Source organism: Peromyscus californicus, unplaced genomic scaffold, assembly GCF_007827085.1.
Source record: "Peromyscus californicus insignis strain IS unplaced genomic scaffold, ASM782708v3 Scaffold_9__1_contigs__length_137607984, whole genome shotgun sequence".
Lineage (NCBI taxonomy): Eukaryota > Metazoa > Chordata > Mammalia > Rodentia > Cricetidae > Peromyscus > Peromyscus californicus.
In genome coordinates, this window is record NW_026294617.1 from 39203409 (window position 1) to 39228997 (window position 25589).

Below are 25589 nucleotides of genomic sequence, written 5' to 3' on the forward strand. Positions count from 1 at the left end.
ATGCATAAGGAATACATTTTCATTCTATAAGTAAGCTTGAAACCGCAATACTGGTTGAGAAATGAAGCACAGATAGCCACTCATATTTCTTTCTTAGCGTATGATCGAATCACAGCTGTCCCCTTTCCAAATACAGCTGTTTCACTGGATTTTTATAGCAATATCTTTATACATTTCCACATAATATTATCATCCATTATGCATAACTGAAATTTCTAGTTTATTCTTGCAAGGTTGAAAAGATGCTATATTTTAAATGTCTTAAACAGGGGACTCACTACTCTTTCTAATTTATTTGATAAACAAACCTTATAATTGACCTGTGTAGTTCCTACAAGTGTCTAGGATTTGCTATCACACACTCCTTTGGCGGTTTATCACATTTTTCTCTTTGTATTTTTATGAATTGCCAAGGAGAACCCAGAGGCTTGGTCAGACTCAGATTCTTTGCTTAATCTAGAATACATGTGACAGAATTTTGTTTTGTACTCTTATACTTGTATTTATGTATTTGTTGTTGTTGTTGGTGGTGGTGGTGGTGGTGGTGGTTGTGTGTGTGTGTGTGTGTGTGTGTGTGTGTGTGTGTGTGTTTATGTATATGTGTGTGGAGGTCATAGAACAGCTCTCTGGAATCATTTCTCTACTGCCAGCTTGTGGGATCTGGAGATTGGCTGCAGGTCATCAGGCCTCCAGGAGAGCATCTCTGCCCACAGAAGGGACATCTTACTAGCCTTATTTTTTTTCTTTTTAGTTTACTAAAACTTTATTGTAAAGAACTTGTAACCAAGGAGACATCACAGAGTGACGTTAACCAGAACCAAACTCTATACAACTCAAAGAACTTCTGTACAGTTAGAAAAGCCATTCTGAAGCTATGGACCTTCATATTGGATTTTACGCTTCACTATCAAATTTGCACTTATCTACCACCCAAAACTGAGAAAAGTCTACGATGGAGCTAAGACAAAACAAAACAGTAAGTTTTGCACCCTGTTTCTTTCATGACTCCTTTCCATTACCTTTATTCAGTCCTTTTTTGTCAACTAATATTTACCCTTATATGGAACAATGAGATAACATCACTGCAGTTTGGGATAGTCTTAGCTTATTCCAATAAAATATTATGGACAACAAAGATTTGTTTCTCACAGCTCTGGAGAGTGGAAAGATCCCCCCCCCCCATGCCAAAAGCGGGGATTCGCTGTCTGGCGAGGGAGCCTTGTGTTAATTTCTTTTCTTGTTGCCGAGACAGAACATCTAACAGAAATGATTTAAGGAAGGAAGAATTGATTGGGTTCATGGTTTAAGATGTTACTTCCTGTAGAAGACAAGCTGTCAACTTCTAAGAGATGAAACACATCCCTATATATACCTAAGGTCTATATAAAATACCTGGACTGGTTGATGCTATTGTAGAAGCAAAGTTCTACAGTCTTCTGTTTACAAGTTGGAGAACAAGAGATGCCATCATTACAACTCAATGTAAGCTTTAAGTCCTGAGGACTCCAGGGACAAGGGCTCTGGTATAAGTCTCTAACTCTTACAGACCAACAACCAGAAACTTTGACATCCAAGGACACCAAATACAGAATTCTTATGTGATTTTCTAAATGAAGGGCAAGAAAACAAGACTATTTACTTGATGAGCCTAGGAAAAGAGGGACAATATACTTAACGAGGCAACAGTAATAAAGTGTCCATCAGATACATGGTCTTTCAATTAGCCAATGGGTAGCAAGAAGCAGAGGGTTGGGAATGTGGGTAGAATCCTTTGTTGAAATTTAGGTATATGTAGGCAGATTTCCTGAGAGTGGGTGACACCACTTAATTCAAAGGGAATAGTAATTACTCACAGGGACTCAAACATTCCCAAATACATAGATTAAAGGTGACAAGCTCAGGACAAGGACAGAAAGTAGAAGCAGATAAACATTTATATGATTAGAGTTATAACAAGGCATGCTCAAGAAGAAAGGAAAAGGAGTGAAATAAAGCTTTCTTTACATATTTCTTCTATTCATACTTTCAATGCCTCAGACAATATCCACCCACATTTGCGAGCTGTGCTACCAGCTCAAACATCAGTCTTCTGGAAACACCCTTACAGGCACACCCAGGGATAATATTTATTATCACTCTGTGCAGCTAATCCAAGTCATGTTGATTCACAAATTTGAATCATCATATTATGCAATCTTCTGAAAACCAGAATGTTTGCTAAAATACTTGTCCTGAACTTTCTGGTAATTCTGGTCCAGGTTTAAAATCCTAGCTTGGTGAGTGACAGAACTTGAACAAGTCTCCACACCCTCTATCTTTAGTCTAAAGCTTGGTCCACACCATGCAGTGTTTGTTAACATAGGTAATAATCCTTAGTAATAAGAGTAACCTATATTTTGACTGTAGATCAAGTAACTTTCTATATACCTCTTATAAAATATTGCAACCACAAAAGATAACTTCAAGAATTATTCAGTGCTTACATTTGGGCTCTGATTTCCTATAACTATTTTCTGCTGATGTTGGTAACACAGAATGAAGGAACGCTTCAGGGAATTTTAATTGCATGTTAATAATAGGTACCTGGCTTGATGAATTTCAACATCTGCTTCAGAGTCTGTGTATTTGCAAAACTAGTTAGAACTGACATTGTGTGTTTGAATTGAGAATCAGCCTCGCATTGTGAGAATGGTTGTATCACCTGAGAGGGTTCCAGTTTGTATTCATCCTGTGACTTCTTATTCAGCATTTATGGAAATATTTTAATTCCTGCACTGTGAAGAGGCTGGGATACTATGGGATTCAAAACTCTCTGTTTGGGGCTTTTTTGTGTTAGTTTTTTATCTTATATTTATACACCTATACCTGCCAACATTGAAGAAACTTGGAAAGTAATGGCCTTGGATGCAGTTGCTAAAACTTGTACCCTTATGGTAAGAATGATATAATTTTTTTCAATGATTAAGAATGAACACTTGTGAATACTTTGATATATACTATTGATATAACTTTGAAAGAAACATTACTTTTCAAAGAATATTGTTAAATTGATTTTCACTTGAGTTCTAAGACAAAAAATCATCCAAAAATTATAGTATACAGGCATATATTATTCATAATAGTATTTGTTTGATATTAAATCAGGACTTTTGTTATTTCCATGGCTTCTATTGTCTATCTCCATTTGTAAATTGCTGAATTTCTGGGGTTATCTTAGAATATGTAAAGTGGATATAATTGATGTACAAATAGTTCCCTTATCATCAGAGAAACTGGCACTTTTGGCACTGTAATATATATGCTTTAACTGCACATACCTATATCTCCACTGTCTTCTAAATATATCAGTTTATAGTACAGAATAAATATATTCAGAAGATGAATACAGGGAGGGAATAACAACTTTAATTTGAGCTTGTTTCAAATTTGTGCTCTTTTATGTGTAAAGTGGGTACCTTCCCAAATGCCCCATGATAGCTCTAATAGTTGGAGGAAGGACATCAAAGGCAGTAACATTAGTAGATGATCAGAAGAGACAGCAGTCCATGGTGTAAGAGGAAGAGGCACAGTTCTGTGACTCAGCCATCTTTAGATGATGATCTCTGAATCTTCCAGCTAGTCCCACGGGACTCTCACTTTCTCCACAGTTGTCTCTTTTTCAAATGTTCTGGTTCCTTCATTGAAGTAAATGGAAGAATACATGAGCAAGCCCATATCACTTCCACAGATAAATTCTGGGTTTTCTCCTTGGATTATTTCATGTGCATTTAAACCCATGGATGACAAATATTCATGTTTTCATCAACATCACAACATTATGAGAACACCCCACTCCAAAATGCTGCTGTTAATTTCTCAGCTTCAAATGTTTCGAACCATCACTTATCTATAATGAACATACATACTTTATGTATTTTACATTATGAATTATTATCTTGTCCATCTAAAATGATGAGGCAAAATAAAGGTGTAATTAAAGTTTATCCTAGCAAATTTAGAAATCTTTGGTAGTTTTAGCACTCAATTCTGTAATTCAAGGTTGCAAAGACAATAACAATTGTTGATTTTTAACTTAAAGTGAAAACTAAAGTTCTTTAAATATAGCCTTGAAAAAACAAGTATATTATTGTATAGTCATAAGTTGTTTTGGAAGACTTTTGTAAAATATCCATATATAACCTTGAGAAAGTTCTTGGACTGTACATTATACCAATTAACCTAAAAGTGAGGATACTAATTGTAAATATTTGTCAGCATTGTTCTGTGTATTAAAGATCAGGCATGCTAGACGAACATGTGATAATCTCTACATTGTTTGCTCTTGTTATAGTCTTAAAATGCTTGAGTATCTATTACATACAGAAAATGTTGACATAAAAGAAATAAGTTCATTGCTACTTTAATTTTATAAAGTGAATTTATGGAATGAAAACATATATATATATATTTCCCAAGCACTCATATTAATGGGTCATCTATTTGATAATACTTAATTAGCAAGAAAATACTAAGAACTATTTTACTACATTTTAACTAATCAATAAACTAATTAATTAGTTTGTGTGTGTGTGTGTGTGTGTGTGTGTGTGTGTGTGTGTGTGTGTGTGTTGGAGGGAAGGTGCATGCCACAGCATGTGTAGAAGTCACAGGACATCATTTAAAAGTCAGTCCTCTTCTTTCCCCAAGTGGGTCTTGCAAGTGTTCATGATTAGAAGTAGGTACCTTTACCTACTGAGACATCTCGCTGACCTCCCCAAAATTGTTAATGCAAAGAATACTTAAATAATAAGACAAGATTTGTTGAATGTTAGCATGAACTGCACTTTTCTATATGCACTAAAAATATTGGCTTATCTAATCTCAAATATAGCTCAGAAAGAAATTTGTTATTGGGATTATCATTGCCTGGATTTAAAAAAAAAAAATTGAAATGCGGAGAGTACATGGATCAGTAGTTTTCTTTTTTAATTTTGTTTTTACTATATTTTTATTAGTTAAGGTAATTTTTAAACTTAAATGTATTTTGATGATATTCTCCCTCTCCACCAAGTCCTTCAACATCCTCCCCTCCTTCCTACCCACCCAACTCTAAGTTCTTTCTCAAGAAACAAACCCAATATCCCTGGAAGGCCTGTTCTTTTCTAAAGAGAAACAGAGGAGTGGATCTGGGGGAGAGGAGACATGGGGAGTGACCTGGGAGGAGTAAAGGAAGGGATTCTGTATGAGAGAAGAATAAATAAACAAACTGATTAATTAATAAATAAGTAAAAATAGAAATAAAATTAAAAAACCCAAACCCAATACATTAATAAACCCCCCAAAACCTAGAAAACAAAATACAAAAACACCCAGAAAGTTAAAAAAAAAAACCCTAAACTCTAACCATATAAAAGCACACAAAAAAATTGTGGAGTCCATTACATGTTGGTCAACTACTCCTGAACATGAGGCTTGTCCTGGAGTGAATAATATACCCAGTGTTACTCCACTGGAGAAAACTGATTTTTTTCTCCCAGTAAGTATAAATTCAGTTCCGTTGTAATCTTTACCCTAAATAAGATAAAACAAAAACTATCACATAGAAGTTTGACAAGATAAACCAACAGAAGGAAAAGAGCCCAAAAGAAGGTACAAGAATAAAAGACCCACTTGTTCACACACTCATGAATTCCATAAAATCCCTAAACTGGAAGCCATTAATATAAATGCAGAGGACCTGGTGCAGACCTGTGCAGTCCCTGTGCATGCTGCTCCAGTCTCTGTGAGTTCATATGAACTTTTTTCATGTTTGTGAGTGACTTGACATGTACAGTTTTCTGCACACATTTCCCTCATCAGCGTGTAGAGAATAGCTCTAAGTGCCCTACATTGTAGTACATGTAGAGAATGGCTGTAAGTGCCCCACAACACTGTAATACGTGCAGTAATAAAGACCATTTAAAGTATCATTGGATGTGAAGATTCAAAATTTGCTCCTTAAATAGTTCCTAGGTAAGCTGGTAAATTAATCTCAGAAAAAATATCTGCACTAAAATCGAAGAAGGATTTTAGAGAAGCGGGCTAAGGGAAACCAATTTAGATTTAGAGTAAAACACCAGCAAATGCAGATCATGTATGATGTGGTCATAGGATAATACTTAAAAAGTAAATTAAATAAAATAACTTTGAATGGAAAATATGACAATATACAAAATTAGAAAGATTATAAGAGTTAGGATTTTTAGTGAGAATTTATAATTGAGAAATAAATACAAAAGGTCTTTAAAATGTAAGTAAAGATGCTTTTCTGAATGCTATTTAATCTAAAACACCTGCGATTTTCAAAAGCAGAAGTGTCACCCACTAAGATCTTCACAATATTATTTGGGGTTAATTTTACAATTTTTTTATTTGTTTGGTTACTTTGTGGGGTTTTTCCCCTATTTTCTTCTTCTAAACGTTTTCTTCACAGGTATCTGACATTACAGATCTAATGTTGAATTATTTTGCTTGTTTTGTTTTGCTTTTATAGGCTCTGTGTCTTGAAAATGTAGGTGTTATGAGATATGAAGAGTTTATTTCCATGATAATCAGTCTGGATTATACACAACCACTTTCAGATGAACATGTCACAGTAACTGATACGGCCTTTGTTGACGTCCCTGTGCGTTTGTACTTACCCAAGAGGAAGTCGGAAGCCCCAAGAAGAGCTGTGATCTATTTTCATGGCGGGGGTTTTTGTTTCGGAAGTTTCAGTAAGTTCATCACAGAAGGATAAAGAAAAACTGGCTGCATGTTTGCAATATACAAGTATTGGTATATTCACATATACTTATAAGGGCATGCTTAGTAGAGCTGTACATATTAGATATTCAACACGGGGGTTGGGGATTTAGCTCAGTGGTAGAGCGATTGCCTAACAAGCACAAGGCCCTGGATTCGGTCCTTAGCTCTGAAAACAAGGCCCTGGGTTGGGTCCTTAGCTCTGAAAAAGAAAACAAGGATATCCAACACAATGACAGGTACAAACGTTTTTGATGAATCACCTGATAGAGATTCTCACTGCAGGGTTTGGTCTGAACTGATCAACATTTATTTCCTTTTGTTTTTGAGTTAGGAACTCATCTATTTCAGCCTGCTCTGGAGCTCACTAATTAGCAGATGGTAGCCTTTTACTTATCATCGGCCTCTTGACTACTGGGATGTAGGCATGTGACTCACACCTATTTTATGCAGTGCAGGGGTTCACACTCAGGGCTTCCTGAAGCCAGCAAGTGAGCCCCAGACCAATCCCTTACTGGAGGTAGCATTTTAATCTCATCATGAAAATGTGGGATAAAACGTATTAAAAAATGACGTGGACAAGTCAATTGCTATAGAGATTTCTCCTGGGGTTCAGAATACCTTTAGCAGTTGTAACATTTACAGGATGTATATCAGAAGGGCATGCTCTTGCTACAAGAGGAAGTTTGTGATTTGTTACAAATAACATTAGTAAGAGTAATGGTAAAGCTTAGAGGGAAGTTGTTCAACTTGACTCTAAGGAGAAAATACAAATTAGAACTTTATAATAACAAGCACTATCCATGAAGTCCAGATTCTCTGCTTGACTCCTGTAATAATTATAAGGGACATATATAGCTGATAAAAGTAAAAATATCAAAAATTGGCCTTTATAAAAACTTTGGAAAATTCAATAATAGACTGTAACAATGTATGTAAAGTCATTGTAAGCAGACTATAAAAACAAGCAAAAATGGAATTATAAAAATTTTAAAATAATATATGAATATTTATTAGCTTCAGGTAATATTTAAATAGCCAAGATTCCCCAATTAAAAAAAGATATGAGTGTTTTAATATGATAAAGAAAATTGAGTATGCTTCCTTGCCCCTGAAAAATGGCAACAGATTTCAATACATTGAAAGCTAATGGTTCATATCAGTTTTTGCCCAATGCTTGGCACAAGTCTTAAAGTATTGCTTGTGCATTTCAAATGTTTTTTCCCAGTTATTCAAGATTTATAAAGTACAGAAGTTAGGCAGAGACTCAAGATAAAATAAATGAGTCCTATTTGTACATCTAAACCTTACAATAACTTGCTAAGGGATATATATATATATATATATATATATATATATATATATATAATAATTAACTTGATTTCACATATCAGCCACAGATTCCCCCGTCCTCCCACCCCCCAGCACTACCCCCAAATCCACCCTACATTCCCACCTCCTCCAAGGCATGGTCTCCCCTGGGGAGTCAGCCCAGCCTGGTAACTCAGCCAGGTCCAGTCCCCTCCTCCCTATACCAAGGCTGAGCAAAGCTTTAAAATCATAGTTGCCATTCCTTACACCAGTGGTTCTCAAGATCCCTAATGGTGAAACCCTTTAATAAAGTTTCTCATTGTGGTGACCCCCAACCATGAAATTATTTTTGCTGCACTTCATAAACGTGATTTTGCTACTGTTATGAATAGTAATGTAAATATCTGATATCAACCCTTGTGAAATGGTCATTTGGTCACAAAGGGGTCGCAATCCACAGGTTGAGAACCACCACCTGAGACTTTGCATTAATGTCCTAATTACTGTACCATTATATATGAGGATGTATTTAAAAAAGCAGAGGTCTTAAGGAATTATTTTGCTATTTTAGACAGCCAATTATCTACATTTCTCTCTCTCTCTCTCTCTCTCTCTCTCTATATATATATATATATATATATATATCATCTCTCATCTCTCATTTTCTTACATGTCTACACACACACACATATGTATTTAAAGAGAGAGCTATTACATTCCTTTTTCTTGAGTTTATAGCCCAATTGAAAGGTTATGCCAAGAGTTCATGTAGATGAATGTTAAAATGGTTATTTCTAATGGAGAAATTGAAAGTTAATGTTTAGCTGTTGATAGGAGAGTCTTGGATTATAGACTTAGCTTTCGTGACTGTAGGAAGACAAATTAACTTCTACTGTTTAAAACCTCCAGACTGAAGGAGCAGAGCATAGTACGGTGCAACAGTCCACAAAGGGATATGATAAGGGTTGTTGTGTAACTAATAGAAGAGGGTGAGATGAAACTAGACTGTGCCAAGCCTAATTATTTCTTTAAAATACTGATTTACAAAGTCATCCCCCTTCCTCTCTGGAGAGATTCAAGAATGCTGAATTGGTGTAGTGACCTTTGCATGGAAACGGGTAGGAAACAAAGATTCCTGCTTAAATCTGAAATCACATTTCTCATAGAGATACCCATCATTATTTATGTTACTTTTTTAATTATAAGGAGTACTTTGACCTTTCTCTCTTCTTTTTAGAGCAGAGGGCTTTTGATTTCCTGAATAGATGGACTGCAAACAAACTTGATGCTGTTGTTGTGGGAATAGAGTAAGAGTTAAATTTCTTTGACTAGTATGATTTTTGCCTTAACTGCGTATATGTTTAATTTCTGAATAACACACCTATGTCTGAAATATAATTTTTAAATTTTACTACATGTTGTCTGTTACAATGGCTTCATAGACTACCCCATAAAGGATCCCAACTAATCTCCTTTAATTGTGGAAAATCTTGAATCATCTCCTAAGTTTAGCATTTTGTAAAATTCTGTTGTTTAGATCCTGCATGGACCACTTGTGTCCCGTATCACATAGACAGGAGAGAGCAAATTAATCATTGCATGCTTAAGATATTTGGTCATATTTAGGCTTGGAATAAAATGTTTTGTTTCAAAATAATTATTATTTAGAAAGTTATAGGTAATGAAGTTTGGGACCAGTTGAAATCTTTGACACATACTCTCAAAAGTAATTTATACTCTGGTTGTATTTGGAGCATGCATATTGGAATATCTTAGGACAGCCCATCCTTTTCTTTGTCATATTAATATACTCTAGATTTCTGAATCTGAGTTTGACTCTGAAATTCATCATTTTTAAGAGGAATTTGTTCTTCCATCTTCTCGTTAGTTCGCAGTAACAAAAAAACATAATAAGAATACAATATATTTAATCTTATATAATGATATTTCAAAGGAAGTAGTTGCTAACATGTTTATTATTCTTATAGTACCCAGAAGAATTTTTGATATTAATGATTAGATTATGATACTGGGACAGTCTCCTTTTTTGTAGTAATTTAAAGTAATTGGAATATTTGAAGTTCATTTTCATGTAATGATACAGGTTTATAACTGTTACCCATTTCATCTTATCGTTATGATTTGCATTGTGCTAAATTTACTGTGTTTGACATAAATAGATATAAGCATCTTTTGTGTATATAAATACATCTAAATTATTATTTATGACTTTCTAGGGCAGTTTATATTATATTCTAGGAACTGAAACATCAACATTTAACATTAAATATAGATATTTATAAATTTTGACCTTCTGAAGAAGGAAAAGAGAACAAGATGTTTTCATAGCCAGTGACTTACATTAAGAACATGAGCCTGCCGGGCGGTGGTGGCGCACGCCTTTAATCCCAGCACTCGGGAGGCAGAGCCAGGCGGATCTCTGTGAGTTCGAGGCCAGCCTGGTCTCCAAAGCAAGTTCCAGGAAAGGCGCAAAGCTACACAGAGAAACCCTGTCTCGAAAAACCAAAAAAAAAAAAAAAAAAAAAAAAAAAAAAAAAAAAGAACATGAGCCTGCATGAAACTAATCTAGGTCCTCTGCATGTATGTTACAGTTATGCAGCTTGATCTTCTAGTGGGACTCCAATTAATGGGAGCAGGGGCTGCCTCCTTTTTGCCAGTCTGTGGGATCCTATTCCTCATAGGGGATTGCCTTGTCCAGCCTTAATACAAGGGGAGGTGCTTAGTCTTACTGCAACTTGATATGCCATGTTGTGTTGATATCCATGGGAGGCCTGCTCTTTTTGAATAGAATAGAAACAGGGGAAAAGTGGATGGATAAGGGTGGGGGTGGGGAACGCAGGACAGGGGACAGGATTGGAAGGAGAGGAGGGTGGGGAAACTGTGTCTGGGACATAGGGATATAGAAAGAAAGGAAGGAGAGAAAAAAGAAAAAGAAAGAAAGAAAGAAAGAAAGAAAGAAAGAAAGAAAGAAAGAAAGAAAGAAAGAAAGAAAGAAAAAAAGAAAATAAAGAAAGAGAGAAAGAATATAAAGAAAGATATGGAATATCTCCAATATAAAATGCACTTGAAATAAAAATTTTACTTACAAACCTAAGAGAGTTTGTAACAATTTGCTAGCTTCAGGTATAACGTCATCCATTGACTTGATTATGTATTTCAAATACCTTTATATTTATTTTTATTTTAATTAAACAATAGGAAAAAACTCTGGATCAATTTTTGAAAGCTGAACAGTGTGGCTTGGGGTTAAATGGCATGTCTTATATGTGTGAGACCTTGTTGCACACATATGCTCCACATGCTCTCCTGTTCTGTGTTAAAGCTACAGGCTAGCTCCTCAGCATCACTTTCCTGCACAACTTGAAGATGGCATCACTGCAGTCAAGTTTTTTCTTCAGGATAAAATTCTTACAAAATATGGAGTAGATCCTACCCGAATTGCTATTTCAGGAGACAGCTCTGGGGGTACCCTAGCAGCAGCAGTGACTCAGCAGGTACGGTATTTTTTGGCTCTATGGTGGAGAGTAGCAGTTTCAGCTCCTTGTTCTTTGGCTGGATCCGTTCATCTGGTATCATTCCTTGAAAAGGAGCATTCGTTTCCACAGAATTACAATGGCACTTGAGTGAAACATCCACTAATAATAACAGGACTAATTTGGGTTATATACTTACTTTTATATTGATCTACATGTCTATCTTCATGTTGATATTACTTTTATTTCAACCTTCATTTTCTTTTGTAAAAGTTGGTTCTAGTACTGTGTTTCTCAGGCATTAAAACATTATAGAGGATCCTGTTTATCATTAACAAAGAAAAACATAATAGTATTTTAATAAGGCTTGTAATGGGATATGCAGGCTCTGGGATAGTTACCACCATGTTGATATTGAACTTCCTGCTAAAATACACTAGACCTCATTTTTAAGTAGGGTCTCTTCAATTCCTCAACAATATTAAAATGCTAGAGTAGAAATAATGTATCTCTCCTATTGAATTTAGTTTATAATTATTTTTAAATAATTTAAACAGTTCTCAGGTATTTATTGATGACACACAAAATTATAGCAGATATTTATATGAGCTATATACTGTCATATCCTGGAGAAGTTCACTTATAATTTTGTTTTCTAGAATTTTTTGTACAACCATATCTTTAATGACTAGAGAGTTTTCCTTTCCAATCCTTATGTCTTTTTTCCCCTTTATTAATGAACTGGCTATGGCCTCCAATATAGTATCATGTTGTTGGGGGTTTTTGCTTTTTTGGGGGGCCCACCAGCTCCCAAATAAATCACACACGAAGGCTTATTCTCACTCATAAGTGCTTGTCTTAACTTGGCTTGTTTCTCGTCAGCTTTTCTTAACTTTAAATTATCCCATCTTCCTTTTGCTTCTGGGCTTTTCCCATTCTCTTACTTATGCAAATCTTACTCTTACTCCTTGACTTGCTGTGTCGCTGGGTGGCTGGCTCCTGGGGTCCTCCTCCTTCTCTGGATACTACTTCCTTTCATTCCTCCATCTCTTTTCTTCTCCTGCCGCCCAGATTTCTCCTTCTGTATATTCTCTCTGTCTGCCAGCCCTGCCTATCCTTTCTCCTGTCTTGCTATTGGCCATTCAGTTCTTTTTTTTTTTTTAATTTTTTTAAAATTTTTATTTTTATTTTGCAATACAATTCAGTTCTACATATCAGCCATGGATTCCCTTGTTCTCCCCCCTCCTGCCCCCCTCACCTTCCCCCCAGCCTGCCCCCTTTCCCACCTCCTCCAGGGCAAAGCCTTCCCCACAGACTGAGATCAACTTGGTAGACTCAGTCCAGGTAGGTCCAGTCCCCTCCTCCCAGGCCGAGCCAAGCGATCCTGCATAGGCCCCAGGTTTCAGACAGCTGACTCATGCAATGAGCACAGGACCCGGTCCCACTGCCTGGATGCCTCCAAACAGATCAGGCCAATCAACTGTCTCACCCACTCAGAGGGCCTGATCCAGTTGATGACCCCTCAGCCCAGTTGGTGACCCCTCAGCCCAGTTCTTTATTATATCAGTAAGGTGTCTTAGACAGACAAAGTAACACAGCTTCACAGAATTAAACAAATGCAACATAAACTAAAGTAATACACCTTAAAATATTATTCTACAACAGTATCATTTGTAATTGTTATTACTTTAATGTTTGAAATATTTTTAACTTACTGCCTTGTTAATAGACATTTAAATGTACTAAATGCTTTAAGAAGTTGGTAATTTCTAGAAAGTATTATATTTCATTTGTTCAAATAGTCTGTATCTGTCAGTTGAAACAGATTGACTATTTATCTACCTATTATATCCTTTACTGATAGACTTTGAGTTAAAACATTAGAAGGGGAGGTTGTGTGATTTTAAGGAGATAGAGTTTAGTTGGAGAAAGTGGGGTACTGGGGACCTGCCTTGTTCCTTGTAGACCAGCTCTGCTTTGGCCCATATCTCTGCTTCCCTGTTCTGCTGAGATAGGAGCAAGCAACAGCTACTTAGTCTCACTGACACAAATCAACCTGTTATGTTTCTTCAGTATGTAGACTGTTTTTCACCCAACTATAAGCTAAAATAAATCTTTTCCCCCTTGGTTTCTGTCAGGTATTTTGTTATAGAAACAACAGAAGTAACTAAAATAATTGACACTGAGAAATGAAATTATTGTCATGAAGGACTGACCACATAGTTTCAACTGCTGTGTAGAAGGAATACAGCCTAGAGAAGTTGGAAAGCGATGTAAGCAGTGATTGACAGACAATAATTGGGAGAGTTTGCAAGATTCAATTGCTAACTGAAGTGAGCACAAAGAAGACTGTATTCATGAGGTTTCCATGCGGAACGCATACTTTGTTAGGAATCAGATTAGAAGCAGGTTGTGCTAATTTCTATCAAAGTATCTGGCTGCCTTCTGCCTTTCGTCTTGAGCTTCAAGTGACACTGAGTTAAAAGTAATGGATTTGTTTGCCAAGGGTAACTGTAAGATAGAATAGCAGTTAGGCTGTGTCATAATTATTGGTTACTTCATTCATCAGATTTAGAGTAGAAGAGAGCATATAGCAAGGCAGAAGTATGAAAAATACACAAGTTGATGAGTAAAGGAGCCTATATCTAGTTAAGTTGAGGACAAAGAGAGTTCAGACAAACTAACTATGGTTATTAAAGAGATTAGTGTCATTGAAGAGAACATTTGAACTCTCAATAGGAAAGATGCTTTGAGATCAAGAGTTTTAGGCTCACCATACAATTTTATTTGAAAGGAGAATGTCTGAGGAAATCTTCCCCAGTTAAACCATGAAGGCACAAAGAAGCCACCACCAACATGGTCCAAGGAGACCAGGATACAATGTTTACAGGCACTAGAATGTGACTGTCTATGCGATCCTAGTTTTACAGGCATAAGGGATACAAAAATGAGGTGTTATTGAACTTTGTACCAGGGTTCCAGAAAGTCATGGCTGATTTTATTTCATCTTGCTCTGGAAAAGTATTTATGAGATTTGAGAGCCTTCTGGTGGAATATTTACAGGTTTCTAAAAAAGTTTCATCCATAAATATGGAAAAATCAATTTCTTCCTTTCCAGTTTATACCCTATCATTTCTTTTTTTCTTATTGCTCCAGGTAATATTTCCATTGTTATTTGAAGAAGCATGGTGAGAGCAGATACCCCTGTTTCACTTATAACTTTAGAAGAAATGTTCTCAGTCTTATTTTCATTTGGTTTATTGTTGGCTACTGGTTTCTTGTGAATTGTCTTTGTATTTCTGAAAAGTACTCTGTGTTTCCTAATTTGAGGTTTTTTTTTTTTTATCATGAATGACTGGTGGATTTGTAAGAAAATTTTCTGCATCTTTTATATTTCAACTATTTCAGTCTTTGTTTTTCATTATATTTGCATATAGAATTTTATTTATAAATTGGTATAGATTGAACGATTTTTTTTTGTTTTTCCGAGACAAGGTTTCTCTGTGTAGTTTTGGAGCCTGTCCTGGATCTCGCTCTGTAGACCAGGCTGGCCTTGAACTCACAGAGATCTACCTGGCTCTGTCTCCCGAGTGCTGGGATTAAAGGCGTGTGCCACCAACGCCCGGCCATTTTTTTTTTTCCCCACTGTTGGAATAAAGTCAACTTGATCCTATTATATGACCTTTTCAAGTGTTGTTGAATTTGATTTGGTTATTGAGGATTGTTAAGTCTGTGTTCACCTTGGAAACTGATCAATGATTTCCCTTTTTGTTCTGGCCTCATCCAGCTTTGATAGCTGTGCTATACAGACTTCATAGAATGATATTGGAAACATCATTATCCTTCTTATTTTATAGGTATATTTGGTGAATATTGATTAGTTTATGGAATCATTGGATAAATCTCTTCAGTCCTAAGGATTTATTCCTTGCATGGCTCTTATTAATGTTTAAATCTCATTTCATATTATAATTAATTGAAGGTTTATTATAGTGTATAGGTTTTTGATTAGATAGAAGTTTGTTAAGTTTCATTTTGTAAGGTATTTCACACTTTGAAGTTTAAAAGTTCTTTGTTCTGTGTTAGCATTTTAACAATAATGTGAAACAAGTTTGTATTAGTCATGGATACTAAAATGTCTACTGTACTTAGATTTGGTAAATTTTCTTCCATAATTACTTTGACTAGTCTTTCTATACCTTTAGTTTGTATCTCATTGCTGTCCTATACTCCAGCATGAACTCTCACCATGGCATCAATAAGCAAGATAAGGCAGTTCTCAGGGGATACCTTCTCTATACATAAATTTACTTAACCTGTCCTAAAATCTGTTGTAGAGTATCAGAATGGATGCCTGTGGAGCTCAGTAAAGGTTGCTTTTCTCTTCTCACCTAAGACCTGCTGAGGAAGAGTCTCCTTTTCTTCAACATATTAGATATTAGTGTGCTTGGTTTCGTCTTCTTTAAAAGAGAAATTAGTTCTCTGCTGAAGTGGCAAGCACAGGGCCTGTAAGGGTCTGTACCAGGTCATATGTATGTATATGTATATGTACATATATATGCATGTGTGTGCATATACATACATACATATATATGTATATATACACACATATTTATTTATATGTTATGACTGTTCGCTTGGTGTTTTTTGGGGAGGACTCCTAACAGTGGAAGTGGGTGTGCCTCTGACTCTTTTGCCTGCTCTTGGGACTCTTTTCCTCCTACTGGGTTGCCTTGTCCAGTCTCAATATGAAGGCTTTTGACTTCTCTTAGTGTATATTTTTTGTACATGTTAGGTTGTTGTCTCTTGGATGCCTGCTTTTTTCTGAAGGGAAATAGAAGAGGAGTGGATCTGGGGCAGAGGGAAGGTTGAGGGGGAGCTGGGAGGAATGGAAGGAGGGGAAACTATGGTTGGGATGTATTGTATAAGAGAAGACTATATTTTCAATAAAAAAGAAATAGTTTTCTGAAAAAAATTTCATGCTCTTCCCTAACCACCTAAGTTGATGTCCTCTTTTAAAAAAAAACCACATTGAGTCTAATTTGTCCTTCCCACATAGTCCTGGATATGGGATTACCTACTGGATCATGTTCAATTTACCAAGGGCTACAATCTTAGAGGAAGCTGCTTCTCTCTTTCCCAGCAGCTGTCAAATGTCAACAGCTCCCCCACTAAGAGTGAGACTTCATGCCCACTTCCCTCTGTGCAGGGATTTAGTCTGGTTTGGCTTGCACAGACCTTGTACATGCTGCCATAAGTACCATGAGTTCATATGTGCAACTGTCCTGCTGTGTCTAGACAGTTTCTGTATAGTCACCCACCGCCTCTGGCTCTTACAATCTCTCTGCACCTGAGCCTTAGGAGGAGCTAAGTTATATAGATGTCCCATTTAGGGCTGAGCATTATAGTCTCTAGTCCTCCACATCCTGGCCAGTTTTCAAGAGTAATTCCTACAAATCTAAAATTAAATTATCAACTAAATTCCTCCATCACCTTTAAGACTGTGTTATTTCTATTAGTTACATTTGGTGAAACATACTTGTATATCTTTCATCCTTTTACCTTCTATCACTGGATTCCCTTATCTTTTTTCTCATCCTTTCTCATATACTCAAGAAACATTTTTAAAATGATATTTCAGTGGTTTGACATTTAATACTGATTAAAGGCATTTTTAACATAACCATACTTTACAACAGCACTTTGTGTACGTTTGTTCCCATGTCTGTGTGTCAGGGTTACATTTTGTCTTTTGAAATATTGAAAACCCTTGCCTCACTGGACATCATATTTTTTTTTCAGGTGCAGATTGATCCTGAAGTAAAGCATAAACTCAAGCTGCAAGCTTTACTTTATCCTGGCTTACAGGTGATCGACACTGCTTTGCCATCTCATCGAGACAATGAACATGGTGTAGTTCTGACAAGGGACATAGCCATAAAACTCGTGAGTTTGTTTTTCACCAAGGATGAGGCGCTTCCACAGGCAATGAGAAAAAACCAGCACATGCCTCTGGAATCCAGACCTCTGTTTAGGTTTGTTAACTGGAGCACTCTTCTTCCTGAAAAGTATAGAAAGCACCATGTGTACACTGAGCCTGTGCTTGGGAGATCCACTTATTCACTGCCAGCACTGATGGATCACAGAGCATTGCCCTTGTTAGCTGATGATGTCCAGTTACAGCATTTGCCACGGACATATGTTCTTACCTGCCAATATGATGTCCTGAGGGATGATGGAATTATGTATGTTTCAAGACTTCAAAATGTTGGAGTTCAAGTTTTTCATGACCATATTGAGGATGGAATCCATGGAGCTTTATCATATATGACGTCACCACTTTACTTGCAACTAGGACTGAGGATAAAAGATATGTATATTAGTTGGCTGGACAAGAATTTATAATTACAGTTTCCCTCGATGAACTTTAACTGTGAAAATATTTTAGTTGTGAAAAGAACAATATGATCTGTGTTCTCTAAAGTTAGATTTGAATCAATTAAAGGTTACTGTGTGTTCTTGAACTAAGTATTATGTTTTCTGTCTTATTTTTTTTGGTTTTTTGAGACAGGGTTTCTCTGTGTAGCTTTGTGCCTTTCCTGGGACTCAGGAAAGTAGCCTCACAGAGATCCGCCTGGCTCTGCCTCCCGAGTGCTGGGATTAAAGGCGTGTGCCACCACCGCCTGGTTGTTTTCTGTCTTTTAAACTCTGTATTTGCAAAATGTAAGTTAGTGTATTTCCCCTGAATTATAATTTGCTATTATTATGGTGGTCGCCAAAGGAGCCATTGCTTCATGAATTAGAGAAATATCCATTACTATCATTATATGTAAATTCTCAGATAGTTGTCATTTATTCATTCACATATATATGTAGTTTGTCTTGATATTTTTCATATTAGTATTGACTAGATATTAAATTATTGACAGATATGAAATTTTTACTGAAAAATTGCTTTGCTCTATGGTATTTAAAGAAAATCAAATTTTCTTTTCTTTCTTTTTTTTTTTTTTTTTTTGGTTTTTTGAGACAGGGTTTCTCTGTGTAGCTTTGCGCCTTTCCTGGAACTCGCTTTGGAGACCAGGCTGGCCTCGAACTCACAGAGATCTGCCTGCCTCTGCCTCCTGAGTGCTGGGATTAAAGGCATGCGCCACCACCACCCGGCCTTCAAATTTTCTTATTCTTGTAAAATTTGATAGTGTAACAGATTTTTTTGAGTCTCATAATTTTACAGGAATATGCTGTTTTTATTATGTTTTGTTTGATATTTTCTCCCCAAGTACATGGATTTTATTTTCAATATTCGGTTTCAAAAGCATGTTTTATTTATTTTTTCTTGAGGTGTACCATTATGAGTGGTTTCTTTTTTATTGAAAATATGTTTTTTCACACAATATTTTCTGATTGGTGGTTTCCCCTTCCCCAACTCCTCCCACATCCTCCCCACTTCTCCATACACCCAAATCATACCCTTCCTTTCTCTTTCTCATTAGAAAACAAACAGGCAAAGTTTAGGGGAGGGTTGTTTGTTTGTTTTATCTTGAATTTTAGTTTTAGTACCTATTTATTTCCTCTTCTTTGGGCATTCTCCTATGGGAAATTTCTTTTTTAATAAATATTTTTATTTTATAATTAATTTAATTTTATATATCAGCCACGGATTACCCTGTCCTCCCCCCTCCCACTCTCCAGCCTTCCCCCTCAATCCATCCCCCATTCCCACCTCCTCCAAGGCAAGGTCTCCCATGGGGAGTAGGCCCAGCCTGATAGATTCAGTTGAGGCAGGTCCAGTTCCCTCCTCCCTGCACCAAGGCTGAGCAAAGTTTCTCAGCATAGGACCTAGGTTCCAAAAGCTAGTTCATGCACCATACAGCTGTTTTTGGTCATCTTTGCATGAATTCATTTTGTTCTGCTTTATTAAAAAATACTGCCTTCTTTATTCCTGAGAACGAAAATCAACATGCAACACTATATAATCAGAAAGGAAGTTTTGACAAAAGATTTAGAATCTTTTCCAAAAGGCCAGTTTCTGTTCAACCATGGTGGCTCATATCTGTGATCATAGCTTGTGGGAGACTGAGGCAGTGGGATTACCATGTGGTCTAGGCTATCCTGGTATACAGAAAAAGTTCTGACTTAAAAACCAAAACAACATAGTTTATTTCTGTCATTTACCAAAAGAAATTTGACTCAACATCTGAAACACGCACCAACTCCATTTGGAGTTTTGAGTCATTCATAGGGATATGGTAGAACTTCCACACTGCAGGAATTCTGCCCTAGGCCTCAGCCGTGGGAGAATATACCTATGTGCTTCACCATAGACAATGGGAGAACTTGAACAAAAATCAGATTCTGCAACTCAACTTTATACTTACCCTCAACCCAGTTCAGTCTGTCCCCATGTAATCTGAACTACTCATGATATAGCTTGTGTCTTGCATCTCATAGCACAGATGAGGCAGGCCTGGAAAGTTTGAATGAGGTTTTAACTAGGGTTCATGAATAACAAAAGGGATCCTATGCATATAATCAGAAGTCCTGGCTCATCCCTCTCTTTTGAAGTCTACTTTAAGGATGCTTTCTTCATGAACTCCCAGCCTTCCACTAGCAGAGTTCAGACTTTTGGGAGTGAAGAAAGGATAAAGAAGAGTGTTTTCACTTTGCTCTTTAACTAGGAAACCAACAGGTACATAATTAAATATTAATTGTCTATTACAGTGGTTCTCAACAGCTGGTTTCTGATGCTGCAACCCTTCAATATAGTTCCTCATGTTGTGGTGACCCACAACCATAAAATTATTTTGTTGCCACTTAATAACTATAATTTTTCTACTGTTATGAATTGTGGTGCAAATATCTGATATGCAACCCCTTGAAAGGATCAATTGACCCCTAAAGTGGTCTGGACCCACAGATTAAGAACCACTGCTCTATCACATTTACACAGCAGTGTCAGAGTCCTTCTTAGTGAAACTGAAATGATTACTTTCTTAATAAGGAAGAGGATAGTAAAATCAGTAAATTTGTCTTTCAGATACAGGGAAAACGTAAAATTGTTAAGAATCTCTAAGGAAATGTTTCATATAGGCCTATCATAGAATCTTTTTATTTACATAGTTATAACTGATAAATGGTTCTCTGTAGATTTTTAGAAGGAGCTTCTCACAAGACTGTTTCTCATGCATCTACAAAATGAGTAGCTTCTTTGTGGGTTTGCCAGTTTTTAGTTAACCAGAAGCTACAGTGAGGGTTTCTTGTGTGTCCTTGTAGAACACCTGTAGGGGTAAGGTTCCAGGAGAGGAAGAACAGTAATTAGCAAGAATTTACATTTTTTTAAATGTGAAAATGTTCATTAATGTAAATAATAATACTATTTTCAGAAAGATAGTTATCTGCTGGATGGTGGTTGCACCTTCCTTTAATCCCAGTGCTGGGGAGGTTAGAATCAGGCAGATCTCTGAGAGTTGAAGGTCATCCTGATCTACAGAGAGAGTTTCAGGACAGCCAAAGCTACACAGAGAAACCCTGTCTCAAAAATAGATAAGCATCTGGTAAAGATTTTTACTTGAAAATTTGAAAATTGTAAAGGTGTTGATATATTGTTGTACAGACTCCTTACTACAGGTTTACTTTAGAAGATATAATTTGCCAAGAGAATTATGACTTGGAATGAAATAGCGTCTTAGGAGTGAGATGAAATTTGAATCAAGTCATTGCTTCAGAACTGTGACCAGTCAGTTTCTTATAGACAAGATATATAGAAGTACATATCTGGTTGTACAATTCCTAATTTGTTGGTGAGATTACTATGCACTATAAAAGCTAATCTTTATTGTGGCTCATTCAGTAGACTTTATGATGTTCATATACACTGACTATGTGGTATGTGTTTATTTAGTGCTGACCTCTTGTCAACTTGACACGCAAACACATCACTGTTAAGCTGCACCTTTCCTTTCTATTCATCCCCAAGATCTCACATTAAAAACATAACTAAGTTTAAAAGTTCCAGTCTTTACAAATTCAAACACATTAAAATTTCAGTCCCTTTAAAATAGCCAATCTCTTTTAAAATCCAACATCTTTTAAAATTCAAAGTCTCTCAACTGTGGACTCCAGTAAAATACTCCCTTACTTTAAGAGGGAAAAAACTTACTTCAACAGTCATAATCGAATCAAAGCAAAATCAAACTTCAATTGTGCAATGTCTGTGATCCACTCTCTATCTTCTGGACTCTTCTAAAGGGCCTGAATCACTTCTTGCAGCTCTGCCCTCTGTGGCACACACAGCTTGTCTCATAGGCTTCAGCTGGCTCCACTCATCCACTGCTGCTATTGTTGGTGGTTATCCCATGGTACTGGCATCTCCAAAATGCTAGGGTCTTCTGCTGCAAGGGGGCTGCACTTTCACCAGTAGCCTCTCATAAGCTCTCTTCATGGTGTCAAGTCTCAACATTTGCATGACCCCTTTAGTCCTGGGCCTTCAGCTGACAGAGAGGCTGCACCTTCACCAATAGCCTCTACTGGTCACCACTTCGGTGACCCTTACACATTACCAAGTTCAGCTGCCAATAATCTTAGTCACTTCTGGAACATAGCTTGTGTATGCTAACCCTGGGTAAGCACTTTCTACAAGATTTGTCCTCAATGATGCTGGTCTCTTCACCCCCAGCTGGCCAGGATGACAGAATCTCTATTCAGAATAGCAAACAGCCCTGATAGAGTCTATAAACTTCCTTCAGAAACTTCACAAATCAGGTCTCCATGTTCTGCACTGCTCTCAAGGATCTTATCTCCCAAGGTTGTACAGAATAGCTCACTGACATCACCTCACTCAATGTCTTTTCTAGCCCACAGTTTCAAAGTCCTTCTACAATCCTCCCCAAAACATGGCCAAGTCTGTTACAGCAACATTCCACTGTGCTGGTACCGTCTTGTCTTAGTTAGGGTTTCTATTTCTGTAAGAAAACAATATTACAACAACAACAACAAAAAAAAAGAAGTTTGAGAGGAAAGGGTTTGTCTTCCATTTTCATATTACTGTTCACTATTGAAGGAAGTCAGGATAGGAACTCAAATAGGGTGGGAACCTGAAGGCAGGTGCTGATGCAGAGTCCATAGAGGGGTGCTGTTTACTGGCTTGCTACTCCTGGCTTGCTCAGCCTGCTCTCTTACAGAATCTAGGACTACCAGCCAAGGGATGGCACCACTCACCATGGGCTGGGCCCTCTCCCATCAATCACTAATTAAGAAAATGCCTTACAGCTGGGTCTTATGGAAGCATTTTCTTAATTGAGGTTTCTTCCTTTCAGACAACTCTACTTTATGTGTCAGGGTGGCATAGACTAGCCAGCACAGTGCTTTCAAGTACTTTTGATGTGATAATTTCATAATGGTTAAATGAACTATTCTCTGATGGATGAAATGCTGTTCATTAAAGGATTTGTGAAACGACTAAAAGAAAAAAATTACTCCTTCCTCTAAAGACTCAGACTATTTCCAAAGAGGGGCAGAAAGAGTGTAAGCACCAGAAGTGATGGTAGACGACATTTAAAAAAAAATGTCCTCTGAACTCATGCAAACTCACAGTAGTTGTGACAGTATGCACAAGACTCGTGCAAGCTTAATCCAAACCAATCCCACCATGGAGAGGAGAGTTGGACTTAAAGTCCACTCCTAGCCAAGAAAATTTTTGTGATTCTTACCTATGGGAGAGGTAGGACAAGTTTTCTCTTAAAGAAAAGTCCCTGGTACCATTTATGATGCTTTAAGTACGTTGGTTCTCAACCTGTGGGTCATGACACCCTTGGGAGTTGAATGACCCTTTCTTAGAGGTCACATATCAGATATCCTGCATATCAGATATTCACACTACAATTCATAACAATAGCAAAATTACAGTCATGAAATAGCAACAAAAGTAATTTTATGGTTGTAGTTCACCACAGCATGAGGAAATGCATTAAAGGGTCACAGCATTAGAAACATTAAGAACCATTGCTCTAGTAGAAGGCCGCACATTAAAAGATATTAGGGCATCTAAAATTAGCCTGATGGGGTAAATGAGACAAATTTGAATGAGAGAGGAAGGGTTGGCTCTGGAAAGAATTTTGAGTTTGGTCTTGAATATCTGGATGCTGTATGATCTGAAAAGGAATTAAAATTACATTTTAATGAATATTTTAACTAGTAGGCATATTTTCATCTGGAAACAATATGTAGAAATGAGATAAATTCAGATAATCATATACAACAAAAATATCCACAGAATTTTCCAATTTTTTGTATGGTCAGTGTCTACTCCTTAATGCAACTATTGCCATCATGTAGACATATTCTACAGAATGCTCAAGACTGAATTTCAAAACTATCAGTGGAAATAATATTCCGTATTTCTCCAGAATGGATATTTATGATTTTGGCAAGTCTTATATTATTAAACATGTTAACTTCAGCCAAATACCAAAGAAGATAATGAGAACGTAGCTTTAACTGTTATGCACATTTGTTTTGCTCTGACACTGAGAGCTAATCATTTCAACATATTAGAGAGGGGGTAGTTTATGCATGTCCTATTCAGGAGAATGAATGAGGGGAGGTTCTTCAATTTAGCGTCACAGCTGTAACCCTGAGAGGGTACCAACACTCATCTCAGGCAAAAGTGTTCCTTTAAGTAGTGCACACGTTACAAAAGACAAAACAATGAATGTTAGGGTTTGCTGCATGGAGCTTTTTTGTCTTGAAAATGTTTTAGGTCTAGGAATGGTCTGCTTCTTTTTAGTCTGTGATGGTCCATAGCATATTATATGGTATTTTATACAGATAATAAATAATTATGGGTCAGAATTGTTTAAAAAGTACAGAAGTTGGAACATATAAAAAAAGGTTTATAATGTAACAGGGAAAACAAATGTGTGCTTATAGAGATTAGGAGAAATGGGCAAGCCCATAGTCAGATACTGATTTAGTTCCAAAAGTTCTTGACTCTTGATGTGTACCTCATGTTGTACCAGGCTGCCTTCCAGAGAAATGAGGCACATGCAGTGTAGAATTCAAACTCTGGGATATACTATACATTTGTTTCACAGGATATTAGAACAAATCACAGAATTTGTAGCTTTTTTCCTCTGGGAATGAAAAAGGTACCGTAATTGTAGCAGTGTGTGGCAAATGAAATGTACTCATAGTAGCTAAACACCCTGAAATTTCATGAACAATTCGTATCTGAAAATTGTCAACGCTTTGCCAAGCAAAAGGTTACTATGAACCTACTAATTACTTTCATATTTCTCTGGGATAACATTTTTCCTTTGGAAAATTCATTATTCTGATACCAAGAAATATTATATCAGTTTTGGCATTCTCCAATTGTCTATACTACAGTTACCATGTTCTCAGTTATGGTAATCAGTTTCATTGATCAACTTTACTAGTACAACCCTCAATATAACAGTATAGGATATTACCTAACTGACCATAATAATTATATTCAAGCAGCAGTCTAGAAAATGTATTCTGTCATAGTATACTAAAAAAAGTTGTTGACACAGAACAAGCTTAGACATTGTATAGATAAACATTTCCTAACATCAGTGCAGGTGTTTCTGTAATAATTTAACTGGTAATAAAATAACATGTTTTTATTGATCTTTCAAATATTGAGGCAAATATATTTACATATAGGGTGTTTTAAGATCCCAAACAAACCTGTTGGGTCACAGCTATAGCTAAGTTTCCTAGATATACCAGCTCTTCTAGGGTCTACACCATACATTTCAAGAATGTCTTCTCATAAGAACCACCGCAAGGCACTGTACACATCTTCAAACTGATGTGGAAAATGGTATTTGGGGGCTAAGTCATAGCTGTGTGAAGAAGAATTGTTTCAAATGAACGAAATTAAATTTTATATTGTATCTCTCTAAATTAAAATTCCAGTTTTCCTTTATTAGGAAATATTTACTATTTCCTAATAAATAGCAAATAGTATTGCTAACTATATACCCACAAATATATTCT

The 25589-nt window shown here is 36.5% G+C and overlaps 1 protein-coding gene across 1 annotated transcript; it reads left to right on the forward strand.

The window, feature by feature from the left end:
• Window positions 1-2795: 2795 nt before the first annotated feature.
• On the forward strand, window positions 2796-17972 carry LOC128106472 (arylacetamide deacetylase-like 2). Its single transcript, XM_052731985.1, has 5 exons — window positions 2796-2933; window positions 6512-6734; window positions 9311-9380; window positions 11417-11588; window positions 17370-17972. Exons 1-5 carry the CDS (start codon window positions 2796-2798, stop codon window positions 17970-17972), a joined length of 1206 nt encoding a protein of 401 aa, XP_052587945.1.
• The last annotated feature ends 7617 nt before the right edge of the window (window positions 17973-25589 follow it).